The sequence below is a fragment of the Ranitomeya variabilis genome, chromosome 4, assembly GCF_051348905.1.
Source record: "Ranitomeya variabilis isolate aRanVar5 chromosome 4, aRanVar5.hap1, whole genome shotgun sequence".
In the NCBI taxonomy this organism is placed as follows: domain Eukaryota; kingdom Metazoa; phylum Chordata; class Amphibia; order Anura; family Dendrobatidae; genus Ranitomeya; species Ranitomeya variabilis.
In genome coordinates, this window is record NC_135235.1 from 483,771,175 (window position 1) to 483,794,924 (window position 23,750).

The window sequence follows — 23,750 nt, forward strand, 5'->3', positions numbered from 1 at the left end:
ACTTGGCCTTTTTTTTTTTTTTCTAAATTCTCCCTTTTCCAAAAAAAAAATTAGTGGGAGATAAATATTGGCAAGTCTGCCTCCGTGCCATTACTGTGTGTGGCATCTCTCTCTCATTGTGTGCCACTGAAAACACTGTGTAATACTTGGCCATTTTTTTTGGGGGGTGGTACATTCTCCCTTTTCAAAAAAAAAATAAAAATTATTGGGAGATAAATATTGGCAAGTCTGCCTTCGTGCCATTGCTGTGTGTGGCATATCTCTCTCATTGTGTGCCACTGAAAACACTGTGTAATAGTTGGCCATTTTTTTTTTTTTCTAAATTCTCCCTTTTCCAAAAAAAAATTAGTGGGAGATAAATATGGTCAAGTCTGACTCCGTGCCATTGCTGTGTGTGGCATCTCTCTCTCATTGTGTGGCACCGAAAACACTGTAATACTTGGCCTTTTTTTTTTTTTTTCTAAATTCTCCCTTTTCCAAAAAAAAAATTAGTGGGAGATAAATATTGCCAAGTCTGACTCCGTGCCATTGCTGTGTGTGGCATCTCTCTCTCATTGTGTGCCACTGAAAACACTGTGTAATACTGGGCCTTTTTTTTTTTTTTTTTAGGGTAAATTCTCCCAGAAAAAAAAAAAAATAGTGGGAGATTAAGATTGGCATTTCTGCTTGAGTGCTGGGCCTGTGTGTGCCATCTGTCTCAAATTATTGGGCCACAGAAAACCTAGTGTGTAACATTGGGCCTGATTTTCCTTTCAGTGTCAGGCACCTATAAAGGTATATATAAATCCTACAGAAGTTTGAGTTCACCTTATAAGTTGTTTTACAGTAACAAATAGTGTTACTTTGGTTACGTTTTGCAAGCAATGAGGAAGTCTAGTGGAAGAGGTCGTGGCCGTGGGCGGTCATTGTCAGCTGGTAATGATGGTAGTGGTGGTGGAGCATCAGGTGGTCGTGGTAAAAGCAGTACAGCACCTAAGTCTCGAGTTGTTGAGCCAGGTTCCTTGTCTGGCTACACAAGGCCTCGAACGCTCTCTTTTCTGGGAGTAGGAAAACCACTTTTGAAGCCGGAGCAGCAGGAACAAGTATTGGCTTTCATTGCTGACTCTGCCTCTAGCTCTTTCGCCTCCTCCTCGGAAAGTGCCAAATGTCAGAGCAGTGCATCGTCAGTGGATGCTCCCGGTCAGGGACAAGTCGCTTCCTTGTCTTCTTCACCCAGAACAAGAGAGAAGGATGCGTCAGGAGACACAACGGGTTACTCCATGGAGCTCTTTACACATACCGTTCCTGGGTTAGACAGTGAAACAGTTAACAGGCCATGTCCATTAGAAGTTGAATCGGACATGGAGTGCACAGATGCACAGCCACAGCCAGATTACTATGCTGTTCCTTTGACTCAGACCAGAACATTGCCCTCGCAGTGTACTGAGGCAGAATCAAACCCAGCGGAGACTATGGTGCCCCGTCACGGACGCTATACCACCGGCTTACACGGTGACACAGACGAAATCGCACACGACATAGAAGAGGAGGTCATAGATGACCCAGTTGTGGACCCCGATTTGCAGCCATTGGGGGAACAGGGTGCAGGCGGCAGTAGTTCTGAAGCGGAGGAGGAGGAGCCGCAGCAGGCATCAACATCACAACAGGTTCCATCTACCGGGCCCGTATCTGGCCAAAAACGCTTGGCAAAACCAAAACCAGTTGGAGGACAGCGTGGCCATCCGGTTAAAGAAGCTCAGTCTGCAATGCCTGAAAAGGTATCCGATAGTAGAAAGAGTGCAGTCTGGCATTTTTTTAAACAACATCCAAATGATCAGCGCAAAGTCATCTGTCAAAAATGTTCAACAACCTTAAGCAGAGGTCAGAATCTTAAAAGTCTAAATACAAGTTGCATGCATAGACATTTATCCACCATGCATTTGCAAGCCTGAACTAACTACCAAACGTCCCTAAAGGTTGCAGCACCCTCGGCCAATGAAGCTAGTCAGCAACGCTACATCCCTTCCCTCCCTGTAAGCCGACCATTTCCCACACCACCTGCAGTATCTGTGCAGCTTTCGTCGCCAGGCCAAAGCAGTCAGGGAATCACCAGGTTAGTAGTAGGAAACACTGCATGTAGGGCACCGGCAAGAATACCATCTCCAACCCTCTCTCACTCACCCATGTCCACCGGCACCACCGCTAGTTCCACGATCTCCAGCTCTCCAGTCCAGCTCACCCTACATGAGACTCTTGTTAGGAAAAGGAAGTACTCATCCTCGCATCCGCGTACACAGGGTTTGAACGCCCACATTGCTAGACTAATCTCATTAGAGATGATGCCCTACCGGTTAGTTGAAAGCGAAGCTTTCAAAGCGCTGATGGACTACGCTGTACCACGCTACGAGCTACCCAGTCGGCACTTCTTTTCTAGAAAAGCCATCCCAGCCCTCCAACAGCATGTTAAAGACTGCATCGTCCATGCACTCAGGCAGTCTGTGACTACAAAGGTGCACCTGACAACAGATGCATGGACCAGTAGGCATGGCCAGGGACGTTACGTGTCCATCACGGCACACTGGGTGAATGTGGTGGATGCAGGGTCCACAGGGGACAGCAATATTGGGACAGTTTTGCCTAGTCCACGGTCAAGGAAAGAGTTGGCTGTAGGCGTTCGCCCCCCCTCCTCCTCTTCCTCCTCCTCATGCAGAAGCGAGAGCTCGTCCACACACCCCAGTCGCACATCCACTCCATCCGCAGCTGCCACTGTTGCACACCAGGTGTGCCATTATGGGACAGCTAGTGGCAAGCGTCAGCAGGCTGTATTGGCAATGAAGTGTTTGGGCGACAACAGACACACCGCGGAAGTTCTGTCCGAGTTCTTGCAGAATGAAACTCAGTCATGGCTGGGCACTGTACATCTTGAGGCAGGCAAGGTTGTGAGTGATAACGGAAGGAATTTCATGGCTGCCATAGCCCTTTCCCAACTGAAACACATTCCTTGCCTGGCTCACACCTTAAACCTGGTGGTGCAGTGCTTCCTGAAAAGTTATCCGGGGTTACCCGACCTGCTCCTCAAAGTGCGCAGACTTTGCTCGCATATCCGTCGTTCGCCCGTACACTCCAGCCGTATGCAGAACTATCAGCGGTCTTTGAACCTTCCCCAGCATCGCCTAATCATCGACATTTCAACAAGGTGGAACTCCACACTGCACATGCTTCAGAGACTGTGCGAACAGAGGCGTGCTGTTATGTTTTTGTGGGAGGATACACATACACGGGCAGGCAGTTGGATGGCAGACATTGAGTTGTCAGGTGTGCAGTGGTCGAAGCTACAAGACCTGTGTCAAGTCCTTCAGTGTTTTGAGGAATGCACACGGCTGGTTAGTGCAGACAACGCCATAATAAGCATGAGCATCCCCCTAATGCGTCTGCTGATGCAAAGTTTGACGCACATAAAGGAGCAGGCGTCTGCAGCCGAGGAAGGGGAAAGCCTTGATGACAGTCAGCCATTGTCTGGTCAGGGCCGTGTAGAGGACGCGGTAGCGGGCGAAGAGGAGGAGGAGGACGAGGAGGATGATGGGGATGAGTACTTTTTTAATGAGGAAGCTTCTCCTGGGCCAACAGAAATTAGTGGCGTTGCAAGGCCGGGTTCTGTTTTTTTAAGGGAGACAAGTGACATAGATTTGCCTGTAACTGCCCCTCAAAGCAGCACAACTGCAGATTTGCCAACAGGAACTTTGGCCCACATGGCGGATTATGCCTTACGTATCCTCAAAAAGGACCCACGCATTACTAAAATGATGAGCGATGATGATTACTGGTTGACCTGCATCCTTGACCCTCGCTATAAAGGCAAATTGCAAAATATTATGCCACATGAGAACCTCGAACAAATATTAGCAACCAAACAAGCTACTCTTGTAGACCATTTGATTCAGGCATTCCCAGCACACAGCGCCGGTGATGGTTCTCACACAAGCTGCAGGGGGCTACATGGCAGAGGTGTTAGGGGTGCACAGATCAGAAGTGGCGTTGGACAGAGGGGTTTTCTGACCAGGTTGTGGAGTGATTTCGCAATGACCGCAGACAGGACAGGTACTGCAGCATCTATTCAAAGTGACAGGAGACAACATTTGTCCAGTATGGTTACTAACTATTTTTCATCCCTTATCGATGTTCTCCCTCAACCGTCATTCCCATTTGATTACTGGGCATCAAAATTAGACACCTGGCCTGAATTGGCAGAATATGCGTTGCAGGAGCTTGCTTGCCCAGCAGCTAGTGTGCTATCAGAAAGAGTATTCAGTGCTGCTGGTTCAATATTAACCAAAAAAAGGACTCGTCTGGCTACCCAAAATGTGGATGATCTCACCTTCATTAAAATGAACCACTCCTGGATTTCAAATTATTTTGCCCCACCTTTCCCGGCTGACACCTAGCTTTCCTATAAAAAGGTCTTGCTTGTGGACTGGTCTTACTGAGTGTTCCAATCTGTTAATTTGCAGCAGCTGTTTGTCCAGCATACGACATGTTTACACCTCCCCCAATGGGAAAAATCCCCCCACAGGGCCGTTGTCTCGCCACTTGGCGAAAGCACCCGTTACAGTGCTGATTGTCTGAAGAGGCGGGTGTGCCCGCTTTTGGTCGACGGCATTGCCACTGGGTCCCTCATAGTACAATGTAGTGTCTCTGGCGGTGGTGGTGCGCACCCAACGTCAGACACGCCGTTGTAACATGAGGGGCCCTGGGGCGCTACCGCCGGCCACAAGAGCGTTCCCCCCCCCCCCAGCTCAAACTGTGCTGTACCACGTGCAAAATTATCTCGCACAGCTCCACCAATGTTTAGTCTATGCACTGACATCATTCAATGCCTGGCACTGACAATACCAATTTGTTTGCATCTATGATGCTAGTTAAAGTAGTCTGGGTCAGTGTCCTATATTGACACCAGTAAATACTAATTTACTGCCAAATTACTTTGTCATAAACTCTGCAGATGAGCCCACCCCTGTACCTAAGCATGCCACCCTTTTTTTACTTATAGTTGTTTTGCGAGACATTAACATCTATTTATTTTTTTGGAGTACTAACTGTGTCAGACACTCCTTGCAAAACTCCTCCACTGACCACAATGCTGCCTGCCCGTGTATCCATGTAACCGATATAAAACTGCCATGAGCCTATTGTTTGTTATTTTAGGCCTTTGATAGCCTGTCTGCCATCCCTACTTGCATTACTCCTCCACTGACCACAATGCTGCCTGCCTGTATATCCATGTAACTGATATAAAACTGCCATGACTGCCTACTGTTTGTTATGTTAGGCCTTTGTGAGCCTGTCTGCGGCCCCTACTTGCAATACTCCTCCACTGACCACAATGCTGCCTGCCCATGTATCCATGTAACCGATATAAAACTGCCATGAGCCTATTGTTTGTTATTTTAGGCCTTTGATAGCCTGTCTGCGGCCCCTACTTGCAATACTCCTCCACTGACCACAATGCTGCCTGGAGTGCCTGCCTGTGTATCCATGTAACCGATGTAAAACTGCCATGACTGCCTACTGTTTGTTATTTTAGGCCTTTGTGAGCCTGTCTGCGGCCCCTACTTGCAATAATCCTCCACTGACCACAATGCTGCCTGCCCGTGTATCCATGTAACCGATATAAAACTGCCATGAGCCTATTGTTTGTTATTTTAGGCCTTTGATAGCCTGTCTGCGGCCCCTACTTGCAATACTCCTCCACTGACCACAATGCTGCCTGGAGTGCCTGCCTGTGTATCCATGTAACCGATGTAAATCTGCTATGACTGCCTACTGTTTGTTATTTTAGGCCTTTGTGAGCCTGTCTGCGGCCCCTACTTGCAATACTCCTCCACTGACCACACCAATGCTGCCCGTGTACCCCTGGAACCTATTTAAAAGTTCATAGAGCCTAGTTATATATTTTATTTACTATTAATAAGGCCATGATGGACTACGCTGTACCACGCTACAAGCTAACCAGTCGACACTTCTTTTGCGAGAAAAGCCATCCCAACCCTCCACCAGCATGTAGAAGACCGCATTGTCCATGCACTCTGGCAATCTGTGAGTACAAAGGTGCACCTGACAACAGACGCATGGACCTGTAGGCATGGCCACGGAAGATTACGTGTCCATTACGGCTCAATGGGTTAATGTGTTGGATGCATGGTCCACAGGGGACAGCCTACTAAGTCTGTCTGCAGTCCCTAATTCAAATTGTCCTCCACTGTCTAAATCGGAGCTTCCACCTTCTGGCTTTCGGCCTATAGTATCAGAAATTAAACTGCATTTGGCCTTCAACTTTGGTTACGGCCTTCTAACAGTGTCTGCCCCTGCCTGGTGTTTTTCCTCAACTGAATAAAGCTGAGCTTCAACCTTCTGGCTCTCATTAAGTGCTGTTATTTTAAAAATTGGTGGTTAGGGCCTACTAACGGTGTCTGCCCCTCCCTGGTGTTTTTCCTCAACTGAATAAAGCTGAGCTTCAACCTTCTGGCTCTCATTAAGTGCTGTGTTTTTAAAAATTGGTGGTTAGGGCCTACTAACGGTGTCTGCCCCTCCCTGGTGTTTTTCCTCAACTGAATAAAGCTGAGCTTCAACCTTCTGGCTCTCATTAAGTGCTGTGTTTTCAAAAATTGGTGGTTAGGGCCTACTAACAGTGTCTGCCCCTCCCTGGTGTTTGTCCTCAACTGAATAAAGCTGAGCTTCATCCTTCTGGCTCTCATTAAGTGCTGTGTTTTCAAAAATTGGTGGTTAGGGCCTACTAACAGTGTCTGCCCCTCCCTGGTGTTTTTCCTCAACTGAATAAAGCTGAGCTTCAACCTTCTGGCTCTCATTAAGTGCTGTGTTTTTAAAAATTGGTGGTTAGGGCCTACTAACGGTGTCTGCCCCTCCCTGGTGTTTTTCCTCAACTGAATAAAGCTGAGCTTCAACTTTCTGGCTCTCATTAAGTGCTGAGTTTTTAAAAATTGGTGGTTAGGGCCTACTAACGGTGTCTGCCCCTCCCTGGTGTTTTTCCTCAACTGAATAAAGCTGAGCTTCAACCTTCTGGCTCTCATTAAGTGCTGTGTTTTTAAAAATTGGTGGTTAGGGCCTACTAACGGTGTCTGCCCCTCCCTGGTGTTTTTCCTCAATTGAATAAAGCTGAGCTTCAACCTTCTGGCTCTCATTAAGTGCTGTGTTTTCAAAAATTGGTGGTTAGGGCCTACTAACGGTGTCTGCCCCTGCCTGGTGTTTTTCCTCAACTGAATAAAGCTGAGCTTCAACCTTCTGGCTTTTGGCCTATAGTATCAGATATTAAACTGCATTTGGCCTTCAACTTTGGTTACGGCCTACTAACGGTGTCTGCCCCTCCCTGGTGTGTGCCCTCAACTGAATAAAGCTGAGCTTCAACCTTCTGGCTTTCGACCTATAGTATCAGATATTAAACTGCATTTGGCCTTCAACTTTGGTTACGGCCTACTAATGGTGTCTGCCCCTCCCTGGTGTTTGCCCTCAACTGAATAAAGCTGAGCTTCAACCTTCTGGCTCTCATTAAGTGCTGTGTTTTTAAAAATTGGTGGTTAGGGCCTACTAACGGTGTCTGCCCCTCCCTGGTGTTTTTCCTCAACTGAATAAAGCTGAGCTTCAACCTTCTGGCTCTCATTAAGTGCTGTGTTTTCGAAAATTGGTGGTTAGGGCCTACTAACGGTGTCTGCCCCTCCCTGGTGTTTTTCCTCAACTGAATAAAGCTGAGCTTCAACCTTCTGGCTTTGGGCCTATAGTATCAGATATTAAACTGCATTTGGCCTTCAACTTTGGTTACGGCCTACTAATGGTGTCTGCCCCTCCCTGGTGTTTGTCCTCAACTGAATAAAGCTGAGCTTCATCCTTCTGGCTCTCATTAAGTGCTGTGTTTTCAAAAATTGGTGGTTAGGGCCTACTAACAGTGTCTGCCCCTCCCTGGTGTTTTTCCTCAACTGAATAAAGCTGAGCTTCAACCTTCTGGCTCTCATTAAGTGCTGTGTTTTTAAAAATTGGTGGTTAGGGCCTACTAACGGTGTCTGCCCCTCCCTGGTGTTTTTCCTCAACTGAATAAAGCTGAGCTTCAACTTTCTGGCTCTCATTAAGTGCTGAGTTTTTAAAAATTGGTGGTTAGGGCCTACTAACGGTGTCTGCCCCTCCCTGGTGTTTTTCCTCAACTGAATAAAGCTGAGCTTCAACCTTCTGGCTCTCATTAAGTGCTGTGTTTTTAAAAATTGGTGGTTAGGGCCTACTAACGGTGTCTGCCCCTCCCTGGTGTTTTTCCTCAATTGAATAAAGCTGAGCTTCAACCTTCTGGCTCTCATTAAGTGCTGTGTTTTCAAAAATTGGTGGTTAGGGCCTACTAACGGTGTCTGCCCCTGCCTGGTGTTTTTCCTCAACTGAATAAAGCTGAGCTTCAACCTTCTGGCTTTTGGCCTATAGTATCAGATATTAAACTGCATTTGGCCTTCAACTTTGGTTACGGCCTACTAACGGTGTCTGCCCCTCCCTGGTGTGTGCCCTCAACTGAATAAAGCTGAGCTTCAACCTTCTGGCTTTCGACCTATAGTATCAGATATTAAACTGCATTTGGCCTTCAACTTTGGTTACGGCCTACTAATGGTGTCTGCCCCTCCCTGGTGTTTGCCCTCAACTGAATAAAGCTGAGCTTCAACCTTCTGGCTCTCATTAAGTGCTGTGTTTTTAAAAATTGGTGGTTAGGGCCTACTAACGGTGTCTGCCCCTCCCTGGTGTTTTTCCTCAACTGAATAAAGCTGAGCTTCAACCTTCTGGCTCTCATTAAGTGCTGTGTTTTCGAAAATTGGTGGTTAGGGCCTACTAACGGTGTCTGCCCCTCCCTGGTGTTTTTCCTCAACTGAATAAAGCTGAGCTTCAACCTTCTGGCTTTGGGCCTATAGTATCAGATATTAAACTGCATTTGGCCTTCAACTTTGGTTACGGCCTACTAATGGTGTCTGCCCCTCCCTGGTGTTTGCCCTCAACTGAATAAAGCTGAGCTTCAACCTTCTGGCTCTCATTAAGTGCTGTGTTTTTAAAAATTGGTGGTTAGGGCCTACTAACGGTGTCTGCCCCTCCCTGGTGTTTTTCCTCAACTGAATAAAGCTGAGCTTCAACCTTCTGGCTCTCATTAAGTGCTGTGTTTTCGAAAATTGGTGGTTAGGGCCTACTAACGGTGTCTGCCCCTGCCTGGTGTTTTTCCTCAACTGAATAAAGCTGAGCTTCAACCTTCTGGCTTTGGGCCTATAGTATCAGATATTAAACTGCATTTGGCCTTCAACTTTGGTTACGGCCTACTAACGGTGTCTGCCCCTGCCTGGTGTTTGTCCTCAACTGAATAAAGCTGAGCTTCATCCTTCTGGCTCTCATTAACTGCTGTGTTTTTAAAAATTGGTGGTTAGGGCCTACTAACGGTGTCTGCCCCTCCCTGGTGTTTTTCCTCAACTGAATAAAGCTGAGCTTCAACCTTCTGGCTCTCATTAAGTGCTGTGTTTTCAAAAATTGGTGGTTAGGGCCTACTAACGGTGTCTGCCCCTGCCTGGTGTTTTTCCTCAACTGAATAAAGCTGAGCTTCAACCTTCTGGCTTTGGGCCTATAGTATCAGATATTAAACTGCATTTGGCCTTCAACTTTGGTTACGGCCTACTAACGGTGTCTGCCCCTGCCTGGTGTTTGTCCTCAACTGAATAAAGCTGAGCTTCATCCTTCTGGCTCTCATTAACTGCTGTGTTTTTAAAAATTGGTGGTTAGGGCCTACTAACGGTGTCTGCCCCTCCCTGGTGTTTTTCCTCAACTGAATAAAGCTGAGCTTCAACCTTCTGGCTCTCATTAAGTGCTGTGTTTTCAAAAATTGGTGGTTAGGGCCTACTAACGGTGTCTGCCCCTGCCTGGTGTTTTTCCTCAACTGAATAAAGCTGAGCTTCAACCTTCTGGCTTTGGGCCTATAGTATCAGATATTAAACTGCATTTGGCCTTCAACTTTGGTTACGGCCTACTAACGGTGTCTGCCCCTGCCTGGTGTTTGTCCTCAACTGAATAAAGCTGAGCTTCAACCTTCTGGCTTTGGGCCTATAGTATCAGATATTAAACTGCATTTGGTCTACTAGTGTGGTTGGGCCCTTAAAACAGTGTCTGCTGCTCCTGGGTTTGCTACTCCACTGAACAAAGCAATGCCGCCAGTTTAGTCCTGTCCTGTTACCAATTTTGAACTGCATTTAGCCTACTTTATTCTTTGGCCCTATATCTGTTTCCTTTTCATCCTGCCCATTGCCCAGCCACTGCTAGATGAGTCTGCTGGTACATTGACCTAGACCACTACATTCCCCTTGCACTCTACACAGCCAGAATCTGACCCTGCTGAAAGTAAGGTTCCCCTTCCCGCATGTTATACCACCTTACACAGGGACAAAGAGGAAGGTGCAGATGAAAGTGCAGGTTCCTTCATCAGGTGGGGGGGGCATACTCATTGGCGATGTCACTGGCACAGGGCCCCTCAGAGTACGCAAAAGTGTCGCTGCTGGTGGGAGGCGCCCCCGCCGTGCAAACACACCGCTGTACTTTGAGGGGCCCTGTGCCAGTGCCAATGCGAACAAGTGTGCCCCCCTGCTTGCTCAGGATCACAGCACTTGCAACGTTGAAATACTTTCCTCTCCCTGCTCCACCGCCGTGACGTAGTCCACGATTCCTGGGCCCACTAAAACCTTGAACCAGCCCTACCCCCCACAAATTTGCCAAATGACCCCCAAGTTCCATTGAACAACTATTATTATAAAGTTAATTAAGATTGACAAGCTTCAGAAACAAGAATGGATGTTTTTGGCATTAAAATGGGCACTGTAGGTGTTTTCCTGGCCTCCACTCACTGCCGACTATGCTTCCCCATTGACTTGCATTGGGTTTCGTGTTTCGGTCGATCCCCGACTTTTAGCGATAATCGGCCGACTGCACTCGACTCGACTCTGGACAAAGTCGGGTTTCACAAAACCCGACTCGATCTTAAAAAAATGAAAGTCGCTCAACCCTAGTGGTGACGTGTTTTATATTATGCTTTTCCTCTGATTGTTCCACTCCTGGCTTACAAATACTGAGGTAAAAACCCCACCAAATACTCAACGTATGCATGTGGCCTTACAGCCGCCGACACCACCAGTGTGTCTGGAAAGAGAACGCTTACGGGGGGAATAAAGTTAATTTCTTCTTGGTAATGGGGCTCAAAGTGCTGGTTCAGAAAGCTATTAAAATGCAGATTAACCCCATATCTGCAAGTTAATAACCCTTTTTCATGTGACAGTTTCACTTTAAGGCTGCAACCTTCTTGTTATATGTCCAAAAGTGGTAATGTTCAGAATCCAGAGGTGTTGGACATGTGAGCTCTCTAGCAGAATATCTGAATTAAGGATCAAAGTGAGCAAGTTCATAGTAGTTGTAAAGTCAGGAATCCAATTAGTATACTTACAAACATAAAGGAACATCAGACAACAGAAGATTGCAATTTCTGGGAAATCTGGCTAAGGCTGGGGTCACACTTGCGAGTGCAATGCGAGAAACTCTCATCAATACCTGGCACAGCCGCCGGCACTCGGGACCGGAGTGTGTGGCTGCATGTATTTCTATGTAGCTGAACGCTCTGGTCCCGAGTGCTGGCGGCAGTGCCGGGTATTGATGCGAGAGACTTGCGTGAGTTTCTCGTATCACGCTCTCAAGTGTGACCCCGACCTAAGAGCCGTATCTGTAGTTAGGCAGACTGCAGGTCACTGATTTGTCTTACAATAACTGAACTTGTCTATTTAAAATCACCTAAAGCCAACTGAAATGTGTAATGTGAAAGTTGGCTGAAATATAATATTTTGACCATTTTAGCCAATTATGAGTTTCAGTTCGCATGTGAGCATTTGTTTATGATGGCTGACTGCAGACTATTCTCTGCTAAAACAGTCATCCGTGCTGCTGAATGTTTTTTGGCCATTGTTTGCATGATTGGCCAATTACAGATGATCATTTGTCAAATTGCGCAATTCCTGTACTGGGCTAAATGCACCACAATAAAAATATTGTTGAATGTTTTTTTTAATCAAACCGAAATTATAATATTTAAATAAGTGAATTAGTAAAGTCAAATAAAAATCACAGAAAAAAACAGTAATATGTATATTTTAGGGTGATTACAATCCTGCATTTGTCCTGAGTACGCTGATACCCCATATGTGGGGGTAAACCACTGTTTGGGCGCATGGGAGAGCTCGGAAGGGAATGAGCGCCGTTTGACTTTTCAATGCAAAATTGACAGGAATTGAGATGGGACGCCATGTTGCGTTTGGAGAGCCACTGATGTGCCTAAACATTGAAACCCACCACAAGTGACACCATTTTGGAAAGTAGACCCCCAAGGAACTTATCTAGATGTGTTGTGAGAACTTTGAACCCCCAAGTGTTTCACTACAGTTTATAACGCAGAGCTGTGAAAATAAAAAATATTTTTTTTCCACAAAAATTATATTTTAGCCCCCAGTTTTGTATTTTCCCAAGGGTAACAGGAGAAATTGGACTCCAAAAGTTGTTGTCCAATGTGTCCTGAGTACGCTGATACCCCATATGTTGGGGTAAACCCCTGTTTGGGCGCACGGGAGAGCTCGGAAGGGAAGGAGCACTGTTTTACTTTTTCAACTCAGAATTGGCTGGAATTGAGATTGGACGCCATGTCGCGTTTGGAGAACCCCTGATGTGCCTAAACAGTGAAAACCCACCAATTAGAACTGAAACCCTAATCCAAACACATCCCTAACCCTAATCCCAGCGGTAACCCTAACCACACCCCTAACCCTGACACACCCCTAACCCTAATCCCAACCCTATTCCCAACCGTAAATGTAATCCAAACTCTAACCCTAACTTTAGCCCCAACCCTAACCCTAACTTTAGCCCCAACCCTAACTGTAGCCTTAACCCTAGCCCCAACCCTAACCCTAGCCCTAACCCTTGCCCTAACCCTAGCCTTAACCCTAACCCTAGCCCTAATCCTAACCCTAATGGGAAAATGGAAATAAATACATTTTTTTTATTTTTTTATTTTTCGCTAACTAAGGGGGTGATGAAGGGGGGTTTGATTTACTTTTATAGCAGGTTTTTTAGCGGATTTTTATGATTGGCAGCCGTCACACACTGAAAGACGCTTTTTATTGCAAAAAATATTTTTTGCATTACCACATTTTGAGAGCTATAATTTTTCCATATTTTGGTCCACAGAGTCATGTGAGGTCTTGTTTTTTGCGGGACGAGTTGACGTTTTTATTGGTATCATTTTCGGGCACTTGAAATTTTTTAATCGCTTTTTATTCCGATTTTTTGTGAGGCAGAATGACCAAAAACCAGCTATTCATGAATTTCATTTGGGGGAGGAGTTTATACCGTTCTGCGTTTGGTAAAATGGATAAAGCAGTTTTATTCTTTGGGTCAGTACGATTACAGCGATACCTCATTTATATCATTTTTTTTATGTTTTGGAGCTTTTATACGATAAAAACTATTTTATAGAAAAAATAATTATTTTTGCATCGCTTTATTCTGAGGACTATAACTTTTTTATTTTTTCTTTGATGATGCTGTATGGCATCTCGTTTTTTGCGGGACAAGATGACGTTTTCAGCGGTACCATGGTTATTTATATCCGTCTTTTTGATTGCGTGTTATTCCACTTTTTATTTGGCGGTATGATAATAAAGCGTTGTTTTTTGACTCGTTTTTTTTTTTTTTTTTTTTTTACGGTGCTCACTGAAGGGGTTAACTAGAGGGACAGTTTTATAGGTTGGGTCGCTATGGACGCGGTGATACTAAAATTTAGATAAAGAAATGTATTTATAGTAACTATATATATATTTTTTTTTACACATGTGAAAAATTTTTTTTTTACACTATAACATTGCCCCAGGGGGGGCATGGTGTTATAGTGTAAGATCGCTGATCTGACACTTTACTGTGCACTGTGTCAGATCGGCGATCTGACGTGCACAGCTCCTGGAGGCTTCCCCGCGCCTGCTCTAAGCAGGCGCAGTGAAGCCACCTCCCTGCAGGACCCGGATGCCACGGCCATCTTGGATCCGGGCCTGCTGCAGGGAGGAGGAGGTAAGAGACCCTCGGAGCAACGCGATCACATCGCGTTGCTCCGGGGATCTCAGGGAAGCACGCAGGGAGCCCCCTCCCTTCGCGATGCTTCCCTATACCGCCGGAACACTGCGATCATGTTTGATCATGTCCGTGACCAATCCTGGCACATAGTGCCGGATGTCAGCTGCGATAGTCAGCTGACACCCGGCCGCGATCGGCCGCGCTCCCCCCGTGAACGCGGCCGATCGCGCTGGACGTACTATCCCTTTGGTGGTCATACGGGCCCACCCCACCTCGACGGGATAGTATGTTCGATGTCAGAAAGGGGTTAAGCAGCATTGGTCCCCTCTGACCGAATACCACAGGTGGCGTCACAAACAAAAACTTTATTTAAAACCCCTTTGACCCCTTAGTGACGGAGCCAAATTTTGGAAATCTGACCAGTGTCACTTTATGTGGTAATAACTCTGCAACGCTTCAACAAATCCCAGTGATTTTGAGATTGTTTTTTCGTGACACATTATACTTTATGATAATGGTAAATGTAGGTCAATATGTTTAGTGTTTATTTATAAAAAATATCAAAAATTTGAGAAAAATGTTAAAAAATTAGCAATTTTCAAAGTTTGAATGATTATCCCTTAAATCCAGATGGTCATACCACAGCAAACCATTAATAAATAACATTTCCCTCATGTCGGTTTTACATCAGCACCATTTGTAAAATGTTCTTTTATTTTGTTAGCATTTTAGGAGGTTTAAAAATGTAGCAGCAATTTTTCATTTTTTCAAGGAAATTCACAACATTTATTTTTTTAGGGAACTATCCATGATTGAAGTGACTTTAGGGGTCTCATATATTGGGAAACCTCCAAAAGTTATATCATTTTAAAAACAGGACCCACTGACATATTGAAAACTGCAGTCAGGTAGTTTATTAACCCTTCAGGTGCTTTACAGGAATTAATGCAAAGTGGTATGACAGAAATGAAAATGTGTATTTTTACCACCTAAATGCCTCTAACTTCTGAACAGGTTACAACAACCGTCAGACTCTAAGGCTGCTATTTGGTCGTGAATTGCCATCGCAAACATCAGGACCACACAATCATAATCTGAGGTCACCAATTGGGATAAAGAGGAAGCCCCCACACTCTCTTAACCATTTATAATGATGTAGTCACTATTGACAGCAGCATCTAAGGGGTTAAACAGATATGTAAGGTGCCAACACTGATCGTGGCTGATACAGCAAGTTGTCAGCTATAGTGGACAGCCGACAGCTGCTGGATTGTCACCTGTATGGGGAGGCTATTCTCTTATATGTCAGGTCAGTTAAAAGACGTATTGGCTGTCATTAAGGGGTTAAAGACTTTCCCCAGGGCCACGGACCGGGTCGCCGTCACCGTGACACATCCCCTTAAGTACTGGACCCGGTACCGAGTACCTCACAGCCCTGGCGGGTGACTCAGGGGCATGGCTACACAGAGCAGCAGGACTACATAGCACGAGACACCTAGTCCTCTACTGATAATCCCCGATAATTTAAAAGTTTTTAACAGTTTTATTGAAACACATCCTAGTAAGTGACACATCATTGGAATCAGGGTCTCAGCCTCTACATCATGTAGCTCTCAGATGATTACATAGCAAAAACGGATTACCTTCAATGCTATAAAAATAAAAATCATGTTTTTTGTTGCAGGTTCATTTGAATTTAAATTAAGTGATATGGTGCGAGGGGCAAAAACAGCACACCAGTGCACCATCAAAATGGCCAAAGACAAAGCCATGCCGCGCTTCTCTATCTTTAGAAACAAGCGTATGAGAGGGTGGTGGCCTTTTGTCAAACTAAAGAGCGAAGAAGATGAAGAGAGGGAGGAAAGAGAGGCCGAGGATAAAAAGAAGAAAAAGAAAAAAAAGAAAAAAAATGTAAAACTGGAGGATGTGCAGTACAGTGATTCAAGTGGGAATACGTACATCCTGGCAGTAAGTCAATTGACGTAGAAGAGAGAATAAATGCATTTTATATATTTACAATATAATATTTATAAACAAATTTCATGGTTAGAAAACTAGCATAGTTTTACAAAATGCTTATGACTTCTTAAAGGGAACCTGACAGCATGAATCAGAAAGCGTTCTGACAACGTGCCATACTGAGAGCCCTGCTGCCAGGAGGAAATGCACTTTAGAGTCAGCGGTTAGTTTCAGGGGGCGAGGTTACAACCATTTCTCTCTATACACAGAATGGTGACTGAAACGTGCTGGTGCCGCCCCTATGACTGAACACTGCACCAGGGAATAAAGGTAATTTTCTCCTGGCAGAGGGGCTCTCAGTTGGGCACCGCATGGTGTCAGAATGCTATTAATTAAAGTAGATGGTTTGTTGTTTATTCTTGGACAGTAAAATATTTCAAATCTATAATTTAATCTAAAAACCTGTTACTCGTAGAGCGTACAGAACGTAGCCACAAGAGTGCAATTAATCTTGATTAAACATTTCACCAGTTCTGTTACTTTTCTACTCTTTATCCTTCCTTCATTCAGCAGTTTTAGGTTGATGTTATTTTATTCAGACAATTTTTAATTAATTTTCTGTGCCATTTTTAAGTCCCATAGATACTTATAGGGAATGTTTGGGTCAAAAGACCTGCAGCCAGTCCGTAAATTGCGGTCCACACTATGACTGCACAATACGGATGTGGGAATCTAGGCTTACATGCTTTTGGATATGAATCTGGGCCAAACGGCAGAGGAGAAAGCACAAAAAAATGACTCGGTTAATGAATTTCAACTGCAACATTTTTTTGACTTGGAAAAAAATGATACAAATGCCAGGAAAAAGCTACAAGCAGTTTTCTTCCAGTTGCCTATTTGTCATAGTTATATTTTCGAGAACAGGTTAAATTATACAAAAGTAGACTCTTTAAAAAACAAAAGGTCAGAACAAAGCTTGAAAAAATATGTAAATGTTTGCTGCGCAGTAAAATACAAAACAGGGGAATTACTTCTTCTTAGCCAGGATTTTGTGTAGAGGGAGATAGATGATGAGTGGCCAACAGCGATCCATCAACTGCAGACAGCGGCAATAGGATCCAGCAGTGTCGTCACCCAGGCGTCAGGCACGTTCCTAGGAAGTCCTGGATTTCTCTTTTATTATGAGGATAATGTAGGACTGGACCATTTCAGTAAATTCCTGTTTTTTTGCTTGCAGGGGAAAGTTGAAGCAGAATTTCAGCTGGTGACAGTGGAGGAGGCAGAAAAGAGCCCAGTGGGATTGGGGCGCAAGGAACCAGAACCTCTAGAGAAGCCAAAGTAAGACATGTTTTAGTGATTTCCATGACATGTTTTGTTTCACAATGGCCAAAATTTAAAGCGTACCTCACCTTTAACATGAAAACCATTATGACCAGGACTCTGCAGTCTTATTGTTTTCCTAAATCACTCTGTTAGCAAAGCACCGCCTAAAGTTTGTGCTGTAGACTACACTAAACAAACAGATTCAACGCCGAGCGAGCGCTGTAAAATCATATGACATTCATCCCAGCACTAAAGAGGGTACCCTGGCAGTAGAGGGACTCTACTTTAAAGAGATATTCTCCAAGATCCTATCCAAATATGTAGTAGGTGTAATAATAATTATCAATAATAATAGTAGCAAATATCTCCAATTAAAAATGTAATATAGTTTTTCTGATTGGTTATGTCTCTTTCCTTATGTGCAGACATTGTAGGACCTTAGGTATCCATGGTTACAACCGTTAGCAACTAGCTATATAAGTGGTCGGAACCATAGATACCTAAGGTCCTGCAATGCCTGCACATAAGGAAAGAGACATAACCAATCAGAAAAACTTTACTACATTTCTAATTGGAGGAATTTGCTAATATTATGATTATTATTATTACACCTACTACATATTGGGATAGGATCTTGGAGATAGGAATACCCCTTTAATTTTGTGCAGCCCACAGCACAGACTTAGAGTTTTCAACAAAAACCACTAATAGAGTGATGTAAAATTTACCCTGTTGTGTAAAAAATGTACGCACTATATAACATCTGTATTTTTATTCTACAGTCGTCCAAAAACATCATTCAACTGGTTTGTGAACCCACTGAAAACATTTGTCTTCTTCATCTGGAAGAAATATAAGAAGTACATTATTGCTCTGCTCATCATCGCCATTCTCACCATCTTCTTGGTCCTCATTCTATACACAATGCCGGGATACATCAGCGAGAAGATTATTAATGGCTAGGCATCGTCAGTAAATCATCTGCCTGTCTCCTGAATAGACAGAATTATTTTATGTAAAGGAGATGTGTGCTATCAGTTTACATGGCCACACTGCCGCATGTAATACGCCCAGCACAATCCCATGCCCTCAATAACAAATCGCAGATCATATTTCCCCAATGAAAAATTGCTATAAAATTATGTAAATCCAGGATCGTTGCTAATTATCAATTTATCTATGCATTGTATTAATCATACATACGGCAGTGGCATATACTACCTGGTTAGGGAGTTGTGTGCCCTTGTATATAAAAGTAGTCAAACTGCTTACATATTTGCCAAGAATTATTATATTTTCCACAAGCACTTTAAGACTTTTTTTTAGGATTTTCTATAGGATCACTGGCTAACTTGTCTTAACTTTTAAGAATGGTCTCTTAGGCAAAGGATGTGGCCGGAAGCTGCATTTGCTAAAGTTCTTCTGAAATGGCTCTCACATATATTTGCAGCACTCATTCATTTTCAGGACATGAGAAAATCCTAATGAATAAGGTTTTCTTACTGGGAAGTTGAATTCTGTTAATGCAAATGTGCCAGCTATTACTTTCATCAAGTTCTTCAACTATATGTATGTGAAACGCCATTGATTGTCTAGAAAGTGAAAACACGCCGTGCCTGCGCCATCTGCAGCGTGCCAGAGGGCATTACATATTACACCACATCAGAGGTTATAGATTTCTACATGTATGAAATGCAGCGTAATCATCACATTGCATTCTTTTCCCATCTAACTTCTCTATAATCGGCTGGAAACTGCCAGCTGCTATAGTGTTTTATCTATTTAATCTTTCTAGTTATATTAAATGGGCAAATTAATAATCAGGGGCATTTAAATTAATGTTTTGCCAAAACTACCCCCAGTTATTTAATGGAAATGGCACATTGAATCTTACGGCCCAAGTAGAATGGCACAGTTGCGTGCTTATCAAAGCTTATAGCATACTCACATACATGACTAAAGAAATGAGTAAGCAAGTTAGCGATGGATCACTCTTAAATGCTTAGGGAATAAAGACTAAGCCCTTTAGGCAAATCAAGTGCAAGATCTTCTCTTCATCTTGGACAATCACCAAGTGGGAAAGACTCTTTTCCGTACACAGAGATTGTGGTAAGCTCATGGCCCTTTCTACATTTGTGTATGCATGTAAGGTGCCTGGGCAAGGTAGTTGTAGACTAGCGGCTACTAATGCGTGCTCTGGCACCCTACAGACAAAACGTGTCTCTGGCCTGACATTCTACTGTGTGTGGGATGCATCACACTTACTTCTGGCCCATAGGCTTTCACCGGCCCTAGGCTTTCATTTTCCAGAACCTTTGTAGCAAACAATCCAGGGGACACCGGATTCGTTAAAACAGTCAAACTTTTACTCGGCAGCCTTTGTTCGTTACAATCAGGACACAGAATAAGGCCCAACGAGTTACAGTCTTTCCCACAGGTACCTGACAAAACTTCAGCCCCAGTTATCAGTATGGGCAGAGAATTTCTCTTGCTAACTCCTCTAGCACTAGGAATTCTTCTCCACCACAAGCGGCGCACCCAGATTTCATCACCTCCTGCCTCTGAGGATTTAAAGACATCTTTCCCTGCAGCTCCACATGGTCAGTGCACCCAAGGGCCTCGACATCCATCCCAGGGTTCCCAGGCCAACAGGTGGGCTTGCACGGAAGGGTTCTTTGAAAATCCACTGCCCCGAGTAACAGGCTCACGCTGTCCCTAACAGCCTATTGACTGTGACTGATGCTGTCACTTCATCACATTTTCTGTAGCTGCCATTGACACTTCCTGAACTTGGCATTAACTCTCAGGTCCACCTCCCTGATCTGGGCCAGCCATTACAGTTAACCCTGACTAGGCTAATCTGCAGCCCCAGAGGGTTTTACTTATTAAATGACATACTAATGTAATATAAAACACTTTTAACCACTTGGGGTGTCAGAGTGGAACATCATCTCCACCACTTCTACATATGGACACTCAAGTTTTCAAAACCGAAGCACAGTAAGATGTGGCACCAGGGGCAGACATACCATTGGTGCAACCTGTGCAGCCACACAGGGACCCAAGAGGAAATGGGGCCACTTACACCTCCAAAGCAGGAGGGATTGTGCATTATGATGAGCTATTGTATTGCAAAGGATGCATTTGTTGTTTTTGCATAGTGGCCATTGTCTGTCTGCATCGTCCCTGTATAGCAGTCAGAAGTTTATTTTTGCTTCAGTTCTGATCATAGGATAATAACAGTTTTGGTATGCTAGACATTCTAGTACTGAACTTGCCTGAATGGTGAAATCTGTGAAATAAATTGCTGTACAAACCTCTTTCTTCACAATCACAGCAACAATATTGGCAAAAATACTGGGAAATTCTACTGATTTCTCCTACGCTGCATAGGTGTCAGTTGGCAACAAGTGCTAGGTAGAATTGAGCAAAAAGGTCCTCAGGACCCTTTACCAGCGGCCACATTGATAGTTGGACCAGACTCCTGAAAATCTCTTACTACCTGCTGGCATCCGATGCTCTTTTTCTGATTATTACGAGAAGCGTGATGTCATTGTTGCAGCACGATGCAATATACAGATGTGTATCCTGGCAAAACTGAGAAGGAACAAGGGCAGCCATTTGCAGGGTGGATCTGCAGTACCCAGCTACCGCCACTATGAAAATTAAGGAGCTGTTATGTTCGGGCAACATCTGAGAACTGCTTGAAAAAGTCGATTGGTGCGGGTGTCACACCCCTGCCTAGCAGATATTAAAGGAGTTGTCCAATCTGAAATGAAAAGCTATAAATCTACTCAAGGCACGCAATATGTGAAGTGAGGATTCGCCATTGTCTGACCCGGGGTCAAGTATGCGATATGCATACTCCCAGGCATAACCCGTCTAGTAGGAATGGCCATGCCCACCCAAAGGATAGCCCACCAATAAAAATGTAGTGTCCAACCTCGCATGCTATTAAATTACATATTTATAATATATAGTAAAGGGAATCTGGCAATCCCATCATTTTATTAAACAAAATGTCTGTATTTGTAAACGTTATAAGTGTATTTTTCACATAGATGATAAGGCTGTTAAATTATATACTGTATATGATGGAAGCATTGCAAATTTTAACGTGTAAATAATAAAGGCAAATCGTATTTTTAAATTCCAGATATCATTTTTTAGGACGTGTTTTTGTAAATGTTACTATATAAACATGGAATATCGGGTTTCACAAGAGCTCAGTTGCTCAATTGTGGAAACCGAAAGTAAACTAAACTATTCTGAAGGCTTAAAATGGTTCCATACTGATCTGAATATGTTAGGCTACGTTCACTCTTCCGTACCGGGGCTTTGCAGACGGCTGCGGACTTCCTCCCTGAAGCGCCACCCACTTCCGCACTTCTTCCATTTAGGTCCGCCTACTCCTGCATGCGTCCTGCATACCTATCTTTAACATTGGGTACGCAGGACATGCTGATGTATGCGGATGCGTCATTTTGACATGCCCGCTGACCGCACGGGAACGCAACTTGTTGAGGAAGTACACAGCCATCCGCATATCCCCGGTACGCAAGTATGAACGTAGCCTTACATAGCATTATTGTAATAATTATAGGGGATAATTCAGGAGACTCTTTGCGTGGAACAAGACAACAGGACACAGTTTTATAAGTGGTAAAGTTTATATTATCACACGGTGATTCAAGCAGGTGCAGAGAGAAACTCAAGTCCACAACACTTGGTGCAAATAATAAACGCAGCTTAGCAGTCAATAGGAAACTTCAGAGGTAGATGCAAACAAACTGAAAGTCTATGAAGCACAGTTATTCTTGAGGAAACTTGACATGAATAGATCCTTGACATTGGCAGTTCAAATCATATCTTAGCTCAACCAGGGAGGCCTGGTTAATAGTCTCAGGTTTAGCAGAGCAGAAACAGCTTACATGTCCAGCAAATGCAGATGGAAGTAACACGAGCAGCAGATGAAGGAGGATTACTGAACACTGGTGTATGCAGCAGGAACTCAGAGCAGAGTGGCAGGATCTCCAACACAGGTTCACAGGAGCAGGTGCAGGTGCAAGGCCAGGGAGTAATCAGGAGCTGGATGCAAAGCAGAATAATCTAGCACAGACTGAAGGCTGGGGTGGAGTTTTATAGCAGGAAGACAAGTGCACATGAGACCAAAGACGCCATGTTGGAAAAGGGCAGTAATGCACAAAAGGTAAAAATTGTTCAGAGTCCTGACAATTATCTTTTTAAGGCTGCAGTCACACTAGCGATTTTAAAATCGGTCTGATTTTGTTCCTGCAAAGTCAGATGGGTGTAATGCAAGTGTCATGCGTTTTTCATGCTAGTACAATCTGAGTTTTCACACCTAGCATCCAATTTACATCCAAATGCAGTGCGATTGCTATCCGATTTTAGCATGAGCTTTTAGATAGAGCAATTCTCTAAGTCATTTACACATCATTTTCAAAGTAAATATTCTTCAAAACACATAACCACATAAACATTACAGTATGTATATATATATATATATATATATATATATATATATATATATATATATATACATATATAGATGAAAAAAAGAAAGACAGCACAAAAAAATAGAAAAAAGGGGCTTTAATGCCTGAACGGCGTGGCGACGTTTCGGATATCTTTATCCTTTTTCAAGCAGTGTTTGTACAGACAAGGTGGGTATATATAAAAAACATTCATTGTATACAATTAAACATATTAAGTTATTTTGGACATCAGATCAGCAATAGTCATCTGACCAAAAAAGTGCAACAGTGCCACTGTGATAAATCTGTACCATATACATTATATATAAAAAAGTGCCATATAGTGCACAGTGGTAAACTTTAAAAATATATTAATAAGCAATTTAATATCCTCAGGTGTCCCATGTTTGTGAAAACAGAAAAAATGCGCACTTACAAAGATAATACAGCAGGTGCTGGAGATTCCGGCGTCCTCCTGTTGTAACTGCACATGTCTATGGCAGCTGCAGTCTGGACCTAGAGCATTATGGTCCGCACCTGTGCAATAGTACTTTGAAGTCATAAGCGCCATCTTGGAAAAGGTATATGGCCATACAGACTTCAGGCAGGCAGACATGTGCAGTTACAACAGGAGGACGCCGGAATCTCCAGCACCTGCTGTATTATCTTTGTAAGTGCGCGTTTTTTCTGTTTTCACAAACATGGGACACCTGAGGATATTAAATTGCTTATTAATATATTTTTAAAGTTTACCACTGTGCACTATATGGCACTTTTTTTATATATAATGTATATGGTACAGATTTATCACAGAGGCACTGTTGC

The 23,750-nt window shown here is 43.9% G+C and overlaps 1 protein-coding gene across 1 annotated transcript in view; it reads left to right on the forward strand.

The window, feature by feature from the left end:
- Positions 1-21,580, forward strand: part of LOC143765342 (fer-1-like protein 4) — a 301,433-nt gene extending 279,853 nt beyond the window's left edge. The window contains exons 43-45 of the mRNA XM_077251904.1: positions 15,833-16,116; positions 17,345-17,445; positions 18,213-21,580. Coding sequence (XP_077108019.1) covers positions 15,833-16,116; positions 17,345-17,445; positions 18,213-18,393 — 566 coding nt within the window. The 3' untranslated portion in view covers positions 18,394-21,580. The remainder of the gene's footprint in view (positions 1-15,832; positions 16,117-17,344; positions 17,446-18,212) is intronic.
- Positions 21,581-23,750: the final 2,170 nt, after the last annotated feature.